The 19,970-nt window shown below is 35.5% G+C and overlaps 1 protein-coding gene across 1 annotated transcript; it reads left to right on the top strand.

The window, feature by feature from the left end:
• Window positions 1-440: 440 nt before the first annotated feature.
• Window positions 441-18,111, top strand: YEATS4 (YEATS domain containing 4). The gene is made up of 7 exons (XM_052001467.1): window positions 441-1,314; window positions 4,564-4,683; window positions 11,365-11,431; window positions 11,532-11,626; window positions 14,033-14,125; window positions 14,207-14,294; window positions 16,934-18,111. Exons 1-7 carry the CDS (start codon window positions 1,264-1,266, stop codon window positions 17,101-17,103), a joined length of 684 nt encoding a protein of 227 aa, XP_051857427.1. The 5' UTR covers window positions 441-1,263; the 3' UTR covers window positions 17,104-18,111.
• Window positions 18,112-19,970: the final 1,859 nt, after the last annotated feature.

The following is a 19,970-nucleotide window of genomic DNA, read 5'->3' as shown; positions in this document are numbered from 1 at the left end:
AAGCATTATCAAAATCACTGAGAATGCTTACTAGAATAGAATCAATGACATGTGTGTACAATAAAGGAAAAATGAATAAGGAGCTCACAATATAAGGGGGGAGACAACATGGAAATAACTTATTACAAAGATTATGGAGATAACTAAATACATATAATACTATAATAACTAGGGAGGGCACTAGCATTAAGAGACATCAGGAAAGGCCATTTCTGCACATAAGGTTTGTCTATCTGGGGCAGAAGTTTTTAACCTGAAGCACAGAAATATTTTTGATAATTGCATTTCAATACAATTGGTTTCTTTTGTAATACTAAGTATCTTGTTTTGTATATTTATCATTTTTTGAATGCTTCACCAGACTGAAAAGAGGGAGTCATGACACAAATAAAAGCTCAGTAACACATAACAGGGTCAATTAAACTCAACATTTATTTAAACAATGAATAAATTTCAGTAAATGTATGGGGAATGGTGCGCAGGAGACAGCTCATATATTGAAACGTGATTAACTTTCAGTGTATTTGAGAGACATTTGTTAGATATTTATCAGCACGCCTCTAGAGCGTGACCTAAAATAAATTATCAAGGCCGTCAGTAGAGCGGGAGAAGAGCATTTATTTTTCCCCTTTCCTCTAGGGTAAACAAGAGGCTGAGCTCCCGCCTGGCACCACGAGGGGGCGATACGTTCTGCCCCGTGCTCCTTATCGTGGTTTAGGGCAATCGATAAATCGGAGACACCAGAGTAGTTGGGCAAGTTATTTAATGTCTGCCTCAGTTTTCTCATCTGCAAAATGGAGATAATAAACTACTCCCAAACTCCTGCCACCTTCCAGGGTTAGGAGAATTAAACAAGGGGATAAAAGTAAAGCGTGGTTAGAACTGTTAGTTCACGCCTTTCTCGTCTCAGCCCGCGCAGACGCAGTGACACCGACGACGCAGCGAGCCCGCGCAGACGCAGTGGCACGCCGCTAGCCGCAGAAGGGCGCGCGCCCGGGCACGCGCGGCTCCCTTCACCCACTCCTCCTCCTCCTCCTCCCCCATCTTCTTCCCGCTCTCGCGGGACTGGATGGGCCTAAAGAACGCGCTGCCCAGCCAAGCAAGCGGGCTCGCGGCCCCTCGGGCCCCAGTGGTTCGCCTCCTCTCGGACTAGGCAGACAACGAGGCCCGGGCGGGAGGAGCGCTCGGCGCCGCTGAGGGGCCCCGGCCCTCTCTCCCCGGCGGCGGCGGCAGTAGCGGCGGCGGCTTCTCCCCCGGTGCAATATGTTCAAGAGAATGGCCGAATTTGGGCCTGACTCCGGCGGGAGAGTGAAGGTTAGTGTCGGCTGGGTGGTGGGGGGGAGGGTAGCGGAAATGACTGGGAGAAGGATCGGGGGGATGAAAAAATGAGGCTTGGGGTGGGGAGAGCTGCCCCTGCTGTTTTCCTTCCGGTTCAACCGTTCCGACTCCTCCCCCAGTCTTTTAATTTCAGCCAAGGCTTCTCTGTATTTATACCTGTGGGTGGCCGCATGGAGGAGCAGTCGAGGAGGCTCTTCTCTTGACACTTAATGTCAACCGTCCAGCTTTAGTTTGGTGCCTCCTCTGCGCTTAGCCCTGTGCTGGGCGTCGAGGAGGCAGGTATAATAAATGAAATAACCCCCTCGCTGAGCACGGGGTGGTATAGAGCTACCGGTGCTTCCAACTGCGCTCAGACCCTATTTTTGATTAATAAGAATAACTAGCATTTATTATCTTTTGATATTTTTATTAGTTATATTTTATGACGAAATTATGACGTTACATTATTTATTAATATAAAGAATATTTTAATCAATACTAGCTAGAATTATTTATCTTCTGATATTTTATTAATTTTTATTAATAGCTACCATTTACCGTTTGTTATTTTTATTAATAATACTTAGCATTGCTTTATCTTTTTGTATTTTATTGGTAATCTTTGTTAATAATAGCTAGAATTTATCTTAGTAATTTTTATTAATAATAGCATTTACTTATCTTTTGGTAATTTTATTAATTATAGTAGCATTTGCTTATTTTTTATTATTAACAATAATAAAATACTTTGCAAATACTTAAAGCACTCTACATATATTAACTCTGCTGATCTTCCAAACAACCCTGTGAAGGTAAGATGCTACTGTTATTCCCAATTTACAGAGGAGGAAACTGAGGCAGACAGAAAGTGACTTTTCATATTGCAGCAATCAACTTATATTTTAACTGAGGAGGTAAGGAAGGTATAAGTGGTTCAGTGAATTAGAAGGCTGAATTTAGGAGAAAGGAAGCCGAGTTCAAAATCTTGCGTCCCAAATAAGTCATTTAAATTTTAAGTCAGCTTTAGTTTTCAAAGTCCTTGGTACTATCAAATGCTTCAACATCAGAAACTACGATCTTGCCTGTGGAAATGACATTAATGAAGGGGTGCTAGCATAAAGAACTATTCAGAGCTTTCTACATGTGCTGATTACCCAGTTAGAAAGAAGGTAAAGTTCTTGAGGTCAGGGACTGTCTTTTTTTCTTTGTATCCCCAATAGTACTTAACACATAGTAAGTCTTTAATAAATATTTCACTTATCTAAAATAAAGGATTAAGATTTGAGGGCCACCTCAGCTAATTGTTACAGTGGATAGAATTCCACACCTGGAGTCAGGAAGACTCATATTCATGAGTCCAGATTCAGCCTCAGACACTAAACTGTGTTGTGTGATCCCTGGACAAGTCACTTAACCTTGTTTGCCTCAGTTTCTTCATCTGTAAAATGATCTGGAAAAGGAAATGTCAAACCATTCCAGAATCTTTGCCCAAAAAACCCCAAAGAGGGGGTCACACCCCTGTGAGAGGTCACAAAGAGTCGGACACAACTGAACAATAAAAATAAAGGTCCCTTCCAGCTCCAAATCTATGGATCTGTATTACAAGAATATACAGAATAAACACAAAGAAAATAAATGCTGGGGGAAAGGTACTTGACATCTCAGTGTCTCAGGCAACTCTAATTTTCAGTTTTAAATCTGTGAACCTAATATAAAAGTATATATTCAAAATAAATGTAAAGAGAATTCTAGTCACAGTGCCTTCGGAAACCCTTAAGATTAAAAGTTTCTGAGTAGGTGCTGACCTGCACGGATTGAGAGCATTTCCTTACCCTTAGTTCCATATGTTAATGAAATCATAGAAGTGATGCCCTTCCCACCCCCAATCAATATGATTAAATATGAACATATATCTCTATCCACATTAAAAGTTACTAAGAAGATGATTTGTTTTGATCAAGGAATTCCCTGACCAATGAAATCACAGATTATAAGTTCCTGTCCCCAGCTCCTGGTACATAGTAGATACTTAATACATTCTTGATTGATTCTTCTTACTGGAAGATTATCAGAATTTTAAGGTATTTGCTTGTTTTATCATCCCACCCCTCCCCACTACATCCTACCCAGCTTGTGTTAAAATATAGCAAGGACATTAAGCAATTGACTGAATCTTGTGGTGAGGAGCTGTTTCAATGGCTGATAGAATGCATAATAACAAGTGTGAACTTGTTAAATGTTTGATGATGGTAAAGGCTGCAAAAACAGCCTGTATTTAACCTACAATGATGGAATTTTGGTCACTTAGTATGCTTTACTTTCCACAAACATATTATAACATAGTGTTTCAGAATCACATGTAATCAAAAGCTTATAATAATTAGCATTTCTATAGCACTTTAAGTTTTGTGAAGCACTTAACAAATAGTGTGGCATTTTATTTTATATTCGTAACAACCCTAGAAGGTAGATGCTATTATCACCATTTTACAAATGAAGTAAGTCGAAACAGAGTGATTTTGCCCAAAATTACACAGCTAGTTATCTAAGGCTTTTGATTTAACTCAGTTGTTCCTGATTCCAAGTCTATCACTTTATTAGCTGTGTCATCTAACTGCCTCCTGTTGCGTTTATTGTTTTTTGTTTTGTTTTGTTTTGTTTTTTTGGTTTTTTGCTGAGGTTAGAATTGGTGTTAAGTGACTTACCCAGGCTTACACAGTTAGGAAGTGTTAAGTGACTGAGGTCAGATTTGAACTCCCGTCCTCCCTGACTTCAAGGCTGGTGCTCTGTCCATTGTGCCACCTTGCTGCGCCTGCTATCTTTATTGTTTAAGGTTTTTTTTTTTTTTTTTTTTTTGGGGGGGGACTTTGTTGCGTTTTCATTATCTAATCAATTTCATAAGCTCAATTATTTCCATTTGTGTTGAATTGGTTTAAACTGGCAAGTAACAGTAAAATAGCAGTCAAGAGTTTTAAAAATAGCATTTAAATAATTATTCCTTTTCACATTCAAAGTGTTTTGTACAATTATAACACATTTTCCAGAAAAAACTCTGTCTAGTATAATGTATAACTTTGTGTATTATAAATATTTATATAAACTGATGTACTATAAGAAAATGAAATTGTTAACATTGAATTATTAGACCCCTTGTAGGTATAAGTATATAATTAGGACTTTTGTCTTTTATTAATTTCTGAGTCATTATATAATGTTTAGTGAGTTTTAAAATAATTTCTTTTTTAGGGGGTTACTATTGTTAAACCTATAGTTTATGGCAATGTTGCTCGTTATTTTGGAAAGAAAAGAGAAGAAGATGGTCACACTCATCAATGGACAGTATATGTAAAACCATACCGAAATGAGGTAAGAGAAATATTTTTATCTTATATAAATAATTATAGCAGTTTTTAAAATTTATTTTCATTGAAATGACTTAAAGAAAGTTCTTAAAGTCATACATTTTTAGTGTGTCATTTTCATGGAAGGACAATTTTTAACTTACCCAAAGGTTATGATATTACTATTTGTATGAATATTGCCACTAACTATATTAATCTAAAGTTTGGGGTTTGTAAAGTATTCCCTGCCTGCAGCTGTTTTATATATTTTTTAAAATGTGATAAGGTATTATTTGTATAGTAGCATAATTCTTAAAACATTGGCTTCAGTTTTACATTGGGAAACAACTTTGAAATACTAAATTTCTACAAATGTGAAATTAGGATGGTGGGAACAATAAAAATTTAAAATATGTCCACATTTTAAAAAATATCCAAATTAGGAAAATATATATAGTCTTCACCTTAGTTATTTTCCTTTATGGTGATGTTAATCTATCTTGCATATCCATTATTATATCCATATTACAAATTTACAACATTTAAGATGAATTTTAATTAAATTTTTTGTTACTTTAAATTTTACAGTAATAAACATGAATGTTTTCATACATACATAGATACAATGTATGTATATATAGTATACAATACATGCATATATAGTATATATACATATATGGATATCTATTCATACGTATGTGTATGTATAACACATGCATATTGTTATAAGTATAAAATAAAATGCAACACTATTTGTAAAGTGCTAGAAAATGCTAATGTATTATACGTGTGTATAATATATACACATATATTTACATATACAAAGAAAAGGATAAAAGAATAGTGTATGAAATACTAATCATGTTTGTTTTTATTTGGGGTTTTAGTTTAGTTTTTGTTTTTTTCAGGTATATAATTCAGAATGATAGTTTAAAACTCTCCTACCTGCTTTTGTCTGAACTCTTTTCTTTACATTAAAAAAAAAAATGCCTTAGTGATAACTGTTTCCCCTGGGGATTAGGAAGAAGAACATTACTGTTACGACTAGCTAACTTCTCCCTCCTAACCCTTTACTCTTGATTAAAAACAAACAAACCTTCTCTATAACAAGTAAATATAGCGAAACAAATCCTAAATCTATAAATGGGGGGCGGGGCTAGATAATGTAAGAAAGAAAGTGGGAAGCTTTTCTGGGCAAAGAAATCAACCTTTATAAAAATAAAAAATAAAAATGGGGTGTATTGTCTGAGACCTCAAGATACAATTCACAGTTATTTATAGGTCTCTTAATTTATATATGGTGCAATTGGGCTAGTTGTGCTGGGCAGTGCCTTTTTACTCAAGCAGGCTCTTGGCTCAAGCTAGCCCTTTTACATCATAAACTCAGGGCAGCTCATTATATTTTAATACAAAGATGATTAATGTGGTCACACTTTATAATTATAGTTATGCTCTTTACGTCATCAATTAACGCAAGAATTTCCTTAGGAAGTTTTTTTTGTAGTTTTGATTACATAGGTTTTCCCTAGCTCTGTATTTCTTATTCTATCAAAATAATTATAGTTGGTAAATAAATAAGCAAAGTAAAGCACCCCAGGGCTTATAATTTGCAGTTTAATAGAAATGATTTGTAGAAGCATTTTTTGTTAAAAGTAAAAAAGTGGAAACTAATCTGTATCAAATAATAAATTGAATGGAAAATATAGCTTAGGAATAAACACCATAAGAAATAGCAAAACAGGTTGTAATCTGGGAAGACTAGTATGAACACCTAGGAGTAATGTGAGTATCAACAGGACAACAGTCTATATCGGAAAATCATAAAGAAAAAACACTGTGAAAAGATTTACAAATTTTGATGAGCTTCCTGACTACAGAGAATGGATATAAAATGTTACTGTAACAGGAAAGATCAATAATCACTGCCTTAGTTCTTTCCCCTTTTTTTGTTATCTTTGTCCAGCTGAAGATAAAACCTCAAAGTTTGTGTAATTTGCACTTCTCTTAACTGTGCATTATTTGGAGCATTTTTTTTTTTTTTTAATTTGGCTGTTGATAGTTTGCCTTTCTTTTGAGAATTGTCTATATTTTTTGACCATATATATCTGTTGGGGAATGCTTGTCATTTAGATATTTAGATCAATTCCCTATATACCATGGACATCAGGCCTTTCTCAGAGAAATTTCCTAGGTTTTTTTCCCCTGGTTAATTGTTTCCCTTCTAATTCAGACCACTTTGATCTTGCTTGTACTGAAGATCTCCTGTGATCTTCTCTGGCCCTTATTTGCTCAAGAACTTTTTCTCCATTTAAATTTGTGAAAAGTGTCTCCTCACCTATCCATACTTGTGAAAAGTATCTCCATACTTTAATTTGTTAGTAATGTGACATTTTATATATAGGTTATGTATCTATTTGGAACTTGTTATATGGTATTAGATATTAGTTTAGTCAAATTGCTGCCACTCTGATTTCTAGCATTCCTGAAAAATTATTTTTTGGAGTCCTTATCTCCAGTAGCTGGAATCTGGAAATCCTACCTCAGTCAGAAATGACTAGCCATTATGCTAAGTATAAAAAAGACAAAAGACAGTCTCTGCCTTTAAGAAGTTCACAATTTGACTTTTAAGGGGATTAAGGGAAAGAAGAGGGATGACATGTTTTTTTGGGGGGAGTTCTCATCAAAAATGCTTGAAAAGTCCTTTGTTCTATTAAATGGTCATTCCCTCCCCTCCCCATGCTGTAATTATATTCAGCAATTTATTCTTAATTATATATACATTTGTCTTTTGCCTTTTGGAATATCAGTGTAAGATTTCTTCTCCATTAGAGTAGCAGCTGCAAAGTTCTGTGCAATATTTACTATAGTTCCATGGCTGGATTTTTATCTTTTCAGATAGTTGCATTAATTTTTGTTTATAATTTAGAAATTCTAGATTTTGGTTTCTAAATTTCTGGGAATTTTCATTTTGAAATTTCTTTTAAGAAGTAATTGAATTCTTTCAATTCTCCCTGTGCAACAAGAAAACTGTTCGGTTCTGCACACATATATTGTATCCAGGATATACTGTAACCTATTCAACATGGAAAGGACTGCTTGCCATCTGGAGGAGGAAGTAGAGGGAGGGAGGGGAAAAATCGGAACAGAAGTGAATGCAAGGGATAATGTTGTAAAAAATTACCCTGGCATGAGTTCTATCAATAAAAAGTTATCAAAAAAAAAAAAGAAGTAATTGAATTCTTTCTGTTTTTAATTTTGTTTTCTGATTTTGATAGGTTTAGGCTGTTTTCATTCCTAATTTCTTAAATATAGAATCCATGTTTGTTTGTTTTTTTTAATTGATCATGACTTTTGAGAAGTTAAATTATTTCTCGTATTCCAGGCTTTTTAAAAAGTATAGATAACTTTAAATTTTTTTTTATTTTGTTCTAATATTTATTATGTCATGGTATTAATGATTTCTACTTGATTCAATTGGCCAGCAAGCTAATTTAGCCAGGCACTGTGCTAAGCACTGAAGAGACAAAAAAGGCAAAAAGTAGTCCTTGTTCTCAAGTCTAATAATTTTCATGGAGTCTCTTGATTGGATAAGATCTTCTGTTCTAATTTATATATTTATCTCTCCATTCTTTATACCATGGCCCTTGTTTCACTGAATTTTTAAAATTTCACTTCCTTTCTCCAAGGTACTTTTGTACCCCTTGTAGCCAAGATTTTTTTTTCCTCTACTTTTGGTTGTTGTGGAGTTACTCTCCTGAACTCTCGATTAGGTAGGCAGATTCCTTTTGGTCCTGACCTCAATTTCCAATTGGTCTGTGCTTAAAGTTGCAAACTTCTAGAGAGCCCCATTTTGAGCCCTCTCTTCCCTGAATTATCGTCAGAATGCTAGTAGAGGTTTCTTGATCACCACAGCACTTCTTGCTCTTCTGGATCGTTCTCTTGTATGTGCTCTAGCTTTGATAGTGGAACTCCTTTCACGGCTCCCAAAGGCTTCTGGGTTTTTTGTGTAGTCCTAGGTAGATGGGAACCCTTCTCTTACTTACTCTTTTAATTTTCTGATCATTGTTCAATCTGGTGCTTGTTTGAGATCTCTGTTGCAGAACATATATAAAAGAAAGCCAGGCTCATCTGAAACTATTCAAGCAGTCATCTTAACCTGCTATCTATAATGACACTTTAAAATTTGCTAAACACTTATTTAGGACAAATTATGTCAATCTGTCAGTAAATACTTAAGGACCTGCTATGTGCCAGAAACTTTGCTAAGCTCTGGGGATATCAAAAGGCAAAAGAAGGTTAGAGAGAGCAAACAACAAATATGTACAAACAGGTCAGATTCAGGATAAATTGGAAATAATTACCTGGGAAATTCCACTGGAATTAGGAGGAGTTGGGGAGAACGCTTCCTGCAGAACAAGGGATTTCAACTGAGACTTAAAGGAAGCCAGGGAAGGTGGTGGGCAGACATAAGAGAGCATCCCAGGATCCCAGGGACAACCAGAGAGAATGTTTGGGACTGAGAGATGGAGTGCACTGTTTATGCAACAGCAGAAAGCCAGGGCCACTGTGTCTGAGAGAACCTCTCAGGGTACAGGTGTAAAAAGATAGGAAAGGTAAGAGAGTGCTATTTCATGAAGGACCTTGGAAGCCATTTGTGCTGGGTATTTGAAGTACAAGAAAGGAATCAGAAATGGTCAGTGTTCTCAAGTTTACAGTCTTATACAGCAATAAAGTTAATATATTTTAGACAGTAAGTACTAGGACAAGAGCTCATACAAAAACTTTAAAGTTACAACTGAGAGGGATGGGGAACAATCTTCATAAAAGATAGTTTTATTTTTTAAAAGGTAAGTATTTCATCAGGGACACCTGAGAAAAGACCCTTCTAGGCCTGGTGGATGAGATGAACAAAAGGATAGTTGCTAAGGCAGAGCAGAATGACAGCTAGAACCTGACTAGTTCATAGCTGTAACATAGGATATAATAATGGAAATATTGTGAGATTAAGCTGGGAAAGGGGGGCTGGGAGAATAGGACCAGATTGACAGTCTTGGGTGCCAGCTTTAAAGGCTTATTTATCCCTGGGGCAGTGGGAACCCCACCACTGGTTTTCTGATTAGAGTAAGGAACAGCTACAATACTACTGCAGTGTTTGGACAAGGGAGAATGGAGACCTGCACTAATTGGGTGGCATTGGGAAGAAGAGGCTAGATGCCATAGCAGTTGTGAGATAAACGTAATTACATTTCCCTTGTAATAGGACACAAGACAGTAAAGAGTCATAACAAACTCCTAAGAATTCAAGCTAAGAGCCATCATCAAAAATTATCATAGGAGAGTATTGCGTAGGTGAAATGTCATAAAGAATCTAATCTCTGTCCCTGGGGTGCTCTCTTTCATGCTTTTTGTAGCCATGCTCTCCAGGGTTTGTGGGTGATTTACTCCATTGCAGGGGAAATGGCAGCGAGGAGAAGCTAACCTGAACTCATAGGGATGGAAAGATTCAGCCAACAGTTTACAGGCATGTGTGCTTGCGAGGTCTTGTGTGTGCTAAGACCACACATTGGCCCTTCTGGAGCTTGCAGAATAAAAAGGGAATGAGAAAAGCATGCAAATAGTTGTCATTATAAGTCCTGTGATGAAATCCAGGTCACTTATAGAGTGGCATGAGTAATACAAATGATCATTTTGAAGAGTGGAGTGGGAAATTACAGAAGCTCCATGAAGCAAACTGGGACTTAGAAGTGTTCCAGGAAAAAGTTCTTAAAGAGGAATTTCAAAATCATTTTAAACAATAGCTGATCCATTTGAGTAAATGCCTGAAAATAGCATTCATTTGAATCTGTAAGTTCCTGTATATTTGTTAGAAAACAATTCTACTTGGTTTATAGTTACATAGCATTCTTAAACATTCTTAACAGGCCAAACGGGACCCATAGTAATGTAAAGACCTTTTTAGGGGTCACATAGCTAGATAGTGGCAGAGACTAGAATCCAGTTCTCTTTACACTTCATAATAATTTATAGTTAAGGAACCTAAGAAGTAAAGCAACAAATGACTTGGGAATCTTAGAGCTGGTAAAGACTTCATATCTTAACCAAGCCTAAGGAGCTAAATCACAAATTTCCTCTACTACATCCTAAAACTCCAGTCTCCATAAAAAGTCTTCCAATGATAAAGAACTTATTAAGGCAGCACTTATTCTTATTTTTTCATCTTTGAGCCAAAATTTGCCTCTTTGCAAAATTAATTATGTTTACTCTATTCATGTTTACTTTAGCAGGTCTTACACTATACATTTATTTTGTTTATGGATGATTAAATATGGGGTTTATGGTCATTTCTACTAAAAGTTAAAGCTCAAGACCCTAATAAGGCACATAATGACTCATTTTTGCTAATTTTTTTCCTTTAGAAAAATTCTAGGCAATAGCTCTTTTCTGGGAGCATTATTTTATATAGGTAAATTTCCTATCCTCCAAATCTGGACTCTAAAATAGTTTAACTGGGGGCTAATTCTTTGTAGGACAACGCTATTTACCATTAACTTTTCTATACAATTAAAAATTGTATTTTCAACCAAAAGTATTTGGAGGCACTAATTTTTTTTTTAAATTAAAATATTGCCTGTGCAGTTTACTATCCCCTTAATGCATTTAATTTGCAGATAGTAGAACATAATCTATCATTGTGCTTATATTTTAGGATATGTCAGCATATGTGAAGAAAATCCAGTTTAAATTGCACGAAAGCTATGGCAATCCTTTAAGAGGTATTATTTTGATTTTTAATTTGTAACATTAAAAAAAAAAAACCAGCAATTGTTTACATTTACATTATTGGTTGTTTTGTTTTTGTTTTTGTTTTTTCAGTTGTTACAAAGCCACCATATGAAATTACAGAAACAGGTTGGGGTGAATTTGAAATAATCATCAAAATATTTTTCATTGATCCTAATGAGAGGCCTGTAAGTAACTTTAAAAATTTTGGTTTAATGACTTCACATATAATATAATCAAATTGCTTCTTTCTGGGAACTCAAAATTGGAGAGGAGGGTTAAATTGTTTTCACATGTAATTGGGAGGCATTTAAAATATTAAATTTAAAAACTGGAAGAATAAAAGGGGTTCTAAAATAATAGATATCATGAAACCAGGGATGGATTTAAAAAAAAAAAAAACAAACATTCTGAGAAGGGGCCCATAGACATCACCATACTGCAATAGGGGTTCATGGTGCAAAAATGGTTTAGACCTGATCTAGGCCAACTCCCTCCCGACCCTTCATTCAGATATTTTCACAGTGTGCTGACAATGTGGAACCATTTTTTGAAAAATGCTCCCCATGTTAATTAAGCAGTCTTGTTAGACATTGCAGGTACTCTCAGTTGATATGTTGGTTAGTTTTGCCAAACTGTTTCTCTCCTGTTTACTTTTTATTACAAGGAATGTGGTTGGGGAAAGAATAATATATTTGGCAATGAAGATTTTAAATATGTGTTTGTAAACATACATACATACATATATAAACTGAATATACCTCTCTTTCAGGAGTGAGCAAATAATTTAGATCATAGACCGGAGTTAAAATAAAATTTTTAATGATTTTTTTACTTGATGCCAGCATTAATACTTTGTTGTAGAATATGCATTGTTAGTGATATGGCTACTTAGTCTCACTGGTTTTCCATTATTAATTATTGATTATAATTAATAATTTATTGTAGACTTATGATCACTCTTTGAGTGTAACTCAGACACAATCACCTACTTGACTAGAATTCATTACTTTTGCCACCTCTGTTCTTTATAGAAATGTGCTATTCATTTTAAACAAGACATTTTCATTTTATTAGCATTTGTTATGTACTTAGCTGCAGACTTCAGCATCACACATAATGTATAAAAGACATTTCATCTTTACCGGGTTTTCCCCAATATTCCTGATTTGTTTGCTAAAAAAAAAAAAAACAATAACAACAAAAAAAAAACTTGGTAATGTGGAATTTTTAAACCTATTTTGGGGCAGCTGACAGAACAGTGAATAGAACCAGGCCTGGGAACTGAAAGGCCCAAGATCAAATCCAGCCTTAGATCTTTACTCTGAGACCTGCTATCTGCTAAATGCTATCTGCCTTGGTTTCCTCGCCTGTAAAGTAGTTCACAGGGTTGTTATGAAGATCAGAAGTGCTATTTGTAAAGCATTTAGCACAGTGCTTGGTATGTAGTAGATGCCATACAAATGTTTTTATTATTATTATTATCATATTATTATATATTAAATTATATAACAGTGGATTCAACATTGTCTCTGGAATTGCCATCACCTGTTGACATGATTATCGTTTTGAAGGCAAAGGGATTGAAAACAATATTAATCTTTACTATTTAACTCTCTTTTACTATTAATCAACTCTTTTCACAATTGAATGGCTTTTAACAGATCATTCATTACTGATTTCGTTCCCTCGCTTCATAATAGGAAAGTGTCACTGTTACTCTCTAACAGAAAGGGAAATTGTATAAAGACATTAGGTAATTTCTTTCACTAAATCAGTGGAACAAATTCCAGAATTCAACATGGTATGGTCAGTAGACCAATGGACTTGATGTTGGGATACCCAATCAGTTGAACCAATCATTTAAATAAGCATTTATTAGTTTACTCTGTGTCTAGACATTGTATTTAAAAAAAAAAAAAAAGAAATTGTCCCAACTCTCAAGAAGATCATGTTCTAAAGGAAACACATCATATAGCTGTTTATGTGTGCACATATATAAATATATTATATATAGGCATATGCATATAGTTCTATATTATGTAGATAGATATGTGTCTATATACACATATATAGAGAACTGTATATATCTGTGTGTAAATAGATATATGTGCATATGTATAGATATCTAATATACGTTATATGTAGAGGTCTTGGGTGTGTGTGTGTATGTGTATGTCTCTGTCTCAGAGGAAGCAAGTAGTGGCAGTAGCAGGCATTGATCAGAAAGGGCCAAAAGCAAAGGTAGAACTTGAGCTAAGCTAATTATTAAAGGACACCTGGGAAGATAAGAAGCAGATGTGAGAAGAGAGGGCATTACAGGTATAGGGAATGGGAAGACCTGAATTCATTAAAACTCTCTCAGTCTCAGTTTCCTCATCTATAAAATACAGATTATAATAACACTGTCTTACACGGTTGTTGTGAAGATCATAAAAAATTATGTAAAGCATTTGTCAATCCTAAAGAGTTACATAAGTAAATGTTTTGTTGTACTGGCACTGTCTTTGCATAGTGCAGTCACAGGACTGTTAAATTTTTTTTTATGACAGTGAAAAGTATTATACTTATTTGTCACCTATTTTTATTTATAGGTAACACTTTATCACTTACTAAAGCTGTTTCAGTCAGACACCAATGCAATGCTGGGCAAAAAGACTGTGGTTTCTGAGTTCTATGATGAAATGGTAAGAATTTTTTTAAGATGAAAGCTCAAATCTTTTTTGAAGGAAAAGACTTAAAAGTTTATCTTCTATTATTGTTCCTAGATATTTCAAGATCCAACAGCAATGATGCAACAGTTATTAACGACATCTCGCCAGCTAACTTTAGGAGCCTATAAGCATGAAACAGAATGTAAGTATTGAATAGGCTACATGTCATTATTGCTTATTAAAAAGTCTTCATTTAAGTAAATTATGTGAGTGTTAAGATATAGCACAGTATATCCTAAATGTCTCCCAAAGTAGTGCTACTTTTGGATTGTTTGTTTTTGTTTTTATGTGAGGCAGTTGGGGCTAAGTACTGGCCCAGGGTCACACAGCTAGTAAGTGTTAAGTGTCTGAGGCCAGATTTGAATTCAGGTCCTCCTGGCCCTCAAGTCAGGGCATCTAATGTAACATTTAGCTGCCCCATGATACTTTTAGACATCAAAAAGTCAGATTCATAAGACAAATTTCTTGGGATTTTCCTCCTGCTTTTTCTATTTGTATTTCTCTTTCGTTAACATGAATTTTGATGACCTCTCTTCACCGTAACATTTGTTGTATTTCAATATCTAATTCAAAATTCTTTGTAGAAAGAACTTGAACCAGCAAAATAATAATTTTCTCTCCTATGAATAGAAAACAACATTTTTTCATTTACATCAGCTGTCATATAGTTTGGGGAAATTGCATTTGAGAATTGTAAAATAGGGAATTAAAATATATTCCATTGTACAAAATTAATTCTGTTTTTATATTAACCTTAAAGAATACTGGACTGGAAAGAAGATATGGGTTCTAGTCCCATTTCTGCCTTGACCTTGAATAAACCTTTAATCATTTTTGTGCTTTTGTTTCCTCACCCTCAAGATAGAAATGATTATATTTGCTCTATTTGTTGTAAGAATAAAGTGAGATTATATTTGTGTGAGATCATCTTAAAATAGTAAAAAGTGCTATGGATATAAAAGGTATTGTTTACATTATGGGTCATTTCCTTTCTGAATCATCATTATAGCCAGAATATTTCAAAATGTAACTTCTTTCTCATATTGATGAACCTCTACAGTAAATATCTATTCATAGAAGAAAACCTTTATTTTCAGTGCCATTCAATGAAAACTTTTCAAAGTTATATTCATCTAAATAGAAGGGGATCAGGTGATGGAGAATAGTTCATTTACAATGCAGAATGCAACAAGGAGAAAAATGTGAAATAAAGTTGTAAAAATAAATTGGAGTGAGTTGTAGAACACCTTGACTGTCAGAGTTAGAAGTATAGATCTGATTCAGTAAGCATCAAAACACTGGATATTTTTTAATTGACAAGTGACATCACTGTGGTGTCTTAACATTACTTACAGAAGGGAATTTGAGAAGGGGAGAGACTTTAGTCAGTAAAAGATTTAAATTAAACTAAACTAAAGTTTCAATGGGAGTAAAAGGAGGAGCCTACAGATAAACAAGACTTGGCAATTTATTGGTTTTGTGTGGGATAAAGAAACAGCAATGTCTTAAATAAAACTGTTAGCATCCTGGTATACCAGAAAGGGTAAGAGTGCCATTAAAAGCAATAGAGAAGTTGGGGAAATAATATGTGGAAGGTTCTTTTTAGACCTTTTGTGCTGATTGGACATCCTGGTGGAGAGAGCCAGGAGGCAGCTGAAAGTACAGTACTAATCCTAGAGAAATGTTGAGGCCGGAATTAAGGATTTGTAACATTTTTGAGAAAAGGATTGAACCATGTGAATGGTTGGAAATTCCAAAGGAGAGACTTGGACGGAACATGAGGGTAGATTCATGTTTTAGAGCCAAGAAGAGAAAGAGCTAGTAAAAGACAGGAGAAAGAATCAGAGAACAAGAAGCATAAGAGTGGGGTCATGGGAGCTAAGAAAAGGGAGGATAATCCAGTGTTTTATGCTGCAGAGGAATCAAATAGGATGATGTCAGAAGACCATTTGATAAGGGTCATAGAATGGTGTGAACAGAACCGGGTTACGAGGGGCTGGAGAATGAGTGAGTAGTGAAAAAAAAAGAGGCAGCAAGTACAAGATACTACTATCTGAGAATAAAGCAGAAGAGGGAAGGGGAATGATAGCTTGAGGAGTTAAGAAAAATAAGTAAAAGCTTTTTCTTACTGTTTCAAAGGTAAAATAGACTCGTGTGTAAGCTGAAGGAATGAAATCAGTAGAGTAGATATGCATGAGACAAAATGAAATGATTACTAATGAAACCAGGATTTTGTTGGAAAAGGTTGGAAGAGGTGGGATCCAAGGGACAGTTAAATCCATTAATTTCTGCTAAGATTAGGGGAGTTAAAGGAAGTTCAGTTTCCCAGTACAGTTTTCTTTAGCCATTCTCTGGCTGATAGAGGCATTGGCTTTGTTTAGTTTTGTTTCTAGTTCTTTGCTACACAAATACTTGGATATATATGGACCTTTTCTTTTGTCATTGACCTCCTTAGGAAAGTCAAAGTGGAATCTCTTAAGTCAAAGGATATTTTAGTCACTCTCTTCGCATGATTCTCAATAATTTATCAGAATAATTGAACCAGTTCACAGCTCCACCAATAATGTATAAATGCACTTGTGTTCCCACATTCCCTCTAACATTAACTATTCCCATCTTTAATATCTTCTCATTTTGAGTGTGAAGTAAAATTGAAGGATTGATTTTCCCATATTTGCTGAAAAATTGTGGAAAACCTTTATCTGAAAATAGTACTAAAATCATGACATGTATTGAACATATGAAAATAGTAAAGTGATTTATCTTTTTTTTTCTTTTCAGTTGCTGAACTTGAAGTAAAAACCAGAGAAAAATTAGAAGCTGCCAAGAAAAAAACAAGCTTTGAAATTGCTGAACTTAAAGAGAGATTAAAAGCAAGTCGTGAAACTATCAATTGTTTAAAAAATGAAATCAGGAAGCTTGAAGAAGATGATCAAACTAAAGAGATATAAAAAAAGAATCTCACAAAGACTTAGTAGGGAAGCAACTGAGAATAAAGAGAGTTTGTAAAATGGAGCAAATGCTATTGTGTTTCTTAAAGAAACTTCAGGCAGAGTTGTGCTTTCTTAGCAAAGACTCCAAGAATTTGAATCTCTTAAACAATTTGAATGTAAAATCTGCATATGTAATTATAAAGTGCATTGTATAGGCATTTTGCTGATCCATTGAGGGCATTCCTATGACTTCAAGCACAACCTCTAGTTTATTGTTATTGTTGTTTTTTAAATTGCATTGTGTATAAAGCTTGGTAACTTTAGAGAGAAATTTTCACTGTAAAGTATAGCTTTTGCACAAATTTTGTATTTTTTCAGAATGTAGAATTAGGGTTTAAAAAATGGACTTAACCTGCTTCCAGCAGGCTCAAGCTGGTTTTGTATGTGCTACAGCGGTCACCCACAGAAGAGAACTTTTCCTCGTCTGCAATGATCCCTCCATGTCAAGATCATAGACTTAAGAATGTTGGTCACCATTGGATCCGTAATGGACGTGAAGGGGCTTTTAGCAGTGTTAAGGAGATTGCACATGTAAGCTGCACAGTTCCAAGGATCCTGGGACAAGATTGAACTGCATTTTCACATCTTAAGTTTTGAAGGGAGACTTGGTATTCTCTCTAATGGAGTAAGATCAATGCCGCACTCCAGAAGTCTCTTCAAGGAATTACCAGTGTCTTAGTTCCCATTTAGGGAATAAGGACTGACCCTGTAGACTCACCGATGTGGCTAGGAAACTTCTGCCAGTGCAGCCGAGTGAACGTGCCTAAGATTCCAGCTAGTGTGTGTCAGGGATGGGACTAGAACCCGGATCTTTCTGGCTTTGTCTTCAACTCTGTCCACTAGGCTCCACTGCCTCTCATTTACTTAGGCATTATCTTAAGAAGTTGAAGAACATATTTTCATTTTTGAATATAGTTTGTAAATAAATATTTGAAGATGAAATAAATCTTGATGGAGTTATTTAAATTTGTGAATGATTGTTTTACTAAATATACTTTTGTAAATGATAATCTGAAGCTTTCTTAATGTCATGATTTAGAATAGGAATTTTTTGATCTGGGATGGACCACACATTATTTGAGTCATCCCCTTCATTTTTGCAAAAAAAAAAAAAAAATTGCCAAATACCCGATGAGCAGGAGAACTAAAAACCTACCCTCTTTTTATAATTGCCACTGAAAAGCAACTAAATGCTATGTCCCAGTTAAAGAAAATGGGGAATGTGTACTTGATAGGTTAGCATGTCTTCCTATCCATCCATCAGGCACTGTTGAGCACTCACAGCCAGGTGCTAGGCAGAGAGACCAGAAAACCCAACCCATTACATAACCGCTGGGGAAGGCAGCATGTCTACTTTTAGTCATGTCTGACTCCTCGTGACCCCATTGGGGATTTTCTTGGCAAAGATCCTGGAGGGTTTGCCATTTCCTTCTCCAGCTCATTTTACAGAAGAGGAAACTGAGGCAGGCAGCAGTAAGTGTCTGAGGCCAAATTTGAACATGGGAAGATGAATATTGACTCCAGGCCCGGCACTATGCACTGTGCCACCTAGTTGTGCCCTGGGTCTTTTCCATTGCTCGATTTCCTTCATGTATTATCACTGTTTCATCTGTTGCCTCAAGGCAACAGCAGCAAAAATATACAAATTATTAAATACAAGGCAAGTCTGGGGAGAAGAGGTCACCAAGAAGCTGATCCCAGGAAGGACTTTATGTAGAAAGGTAGTGCTTGAGCTAGGGAAAGGGGATGAGAGGCAGAGTTCTAGGACAGTCACTGTCAGGGCCCTCCAAAGGGGCATAGAGTATCCTAGAAGGTCCAGGGATGGGAAAGGAGATGACAAAGTGTTGAAAGTCGTGGGGGCCAGGTTCTTAAGAGCTTTAAAAGCCAAAAAGGACTTCATATTTTCTCCTTGTGGCAAAGTCACTAGTATAGGGGTGACCAAACCTTTTCAAAAGAAAATTAGTTTGGTAGCTAGATTAGGGTGGGAGAGATGAGGAAAGCAAATTAGTGGGAAAGCTATTGGAGCAATCTCAGGGTCTCATGAGTGGCGTGGGAGAGATACCGAGGTAGAAACAGATTGAACAATGGATGATGTATCTGGGGTGAAAGATAACAAACCTGGAAAGACGAGTTTGCAGAGAAAGGTAGTGAACAGATCCATGGAGTCTACTGATTCTTTTGTAAACCAGACTTGTACCACAAATGATATTGCTCAGCTTTTCTAACTCATCTGTGAATCCCTTGAAAGTCAAGGCCACCATGCTACCTTCTCCCATGGATGCAGATTCTTTTTCAGTAGTCTGTTCTGTCCATGAACAGTTTAATATGAAATGAAAGCTTGGGACATTCACGTTTTCATTAAACTACAGACCTCACTGATTTAATTCTCATCTTCAAATTGTTGCTTTTTTAAAATTAGTGACTCATACATAAATGGTTCTTAGACCTTCAGGGGTTAATTAATTGTAGTAACTTTTTAGATTGTATTAAATACAAACACTAGGTGGCATGAGTACAAAACAGACTAAATTTTTACTAGTTTATTTTTAATATTTAGATTATAAAAGTGTTAGCTCCTATGTAATCAGAATTTCAAACACATTTCAACTAAGGTTTCCCCTGAAGTCACAGGAAATTTAAAAAGTGATACATTCATTTTGAAATGGCCTTTGAGTCAGTATTTTGTCATTTTGAGTCGTCATGATGAGAAAGTATATGACAAAGACAGGATCCACTGAGTGTTACACTGAAAACTGATCAAATGCAAATATTTTACCTGACACTATTGGTATGAATTGGTAGCATTTAGTGGCAAATGTCACTTC

The sequence above is a fragment of the Antechinus flavipes genome, chromosome 5 (genome assembly GCF_016432865.1).
Source record: "Antechinus flavipes isolate AdamAnt ecotype Samford, QLD, Australia chromosome 5, AdamAnt_v2, whole genome shotgun sequence".
Lineage (NCBI taxonomy): Eukaryota > Metazoa > Chordata > Mammalia > Dasyuromorphia > Dasyuridae > Antechinus > Antechinus flavipes.
The sequence above is the reverse complement of the archived record's forward strand: the minus strand, read 5'-3'. Positions and strand labels throughout refer to the sequence as shown.

Coding starts and splice junctions, on each gene's coding strand:
- YEATS4 (XM_052001467.1), top strand. CDS start 1,264: ATGTTCAAGAGAATGGCCGAATTTGGGCCTGACTCCGGCGGGAGAGTG. Junction 4,684..11,364: donor TAAAACCATACCGAAATGAG/GTAAGAGAAATA, acceptor CTTATATTTTAG/GATATGTCAGCATATGTGAA. Junction 14,126..14,206: donor CTGAGTTCTATGATGAAATG/GTAAGAATTTTT, acceptor TATTGTTCCTAG/ATATTTCAAGATCCAACAGC.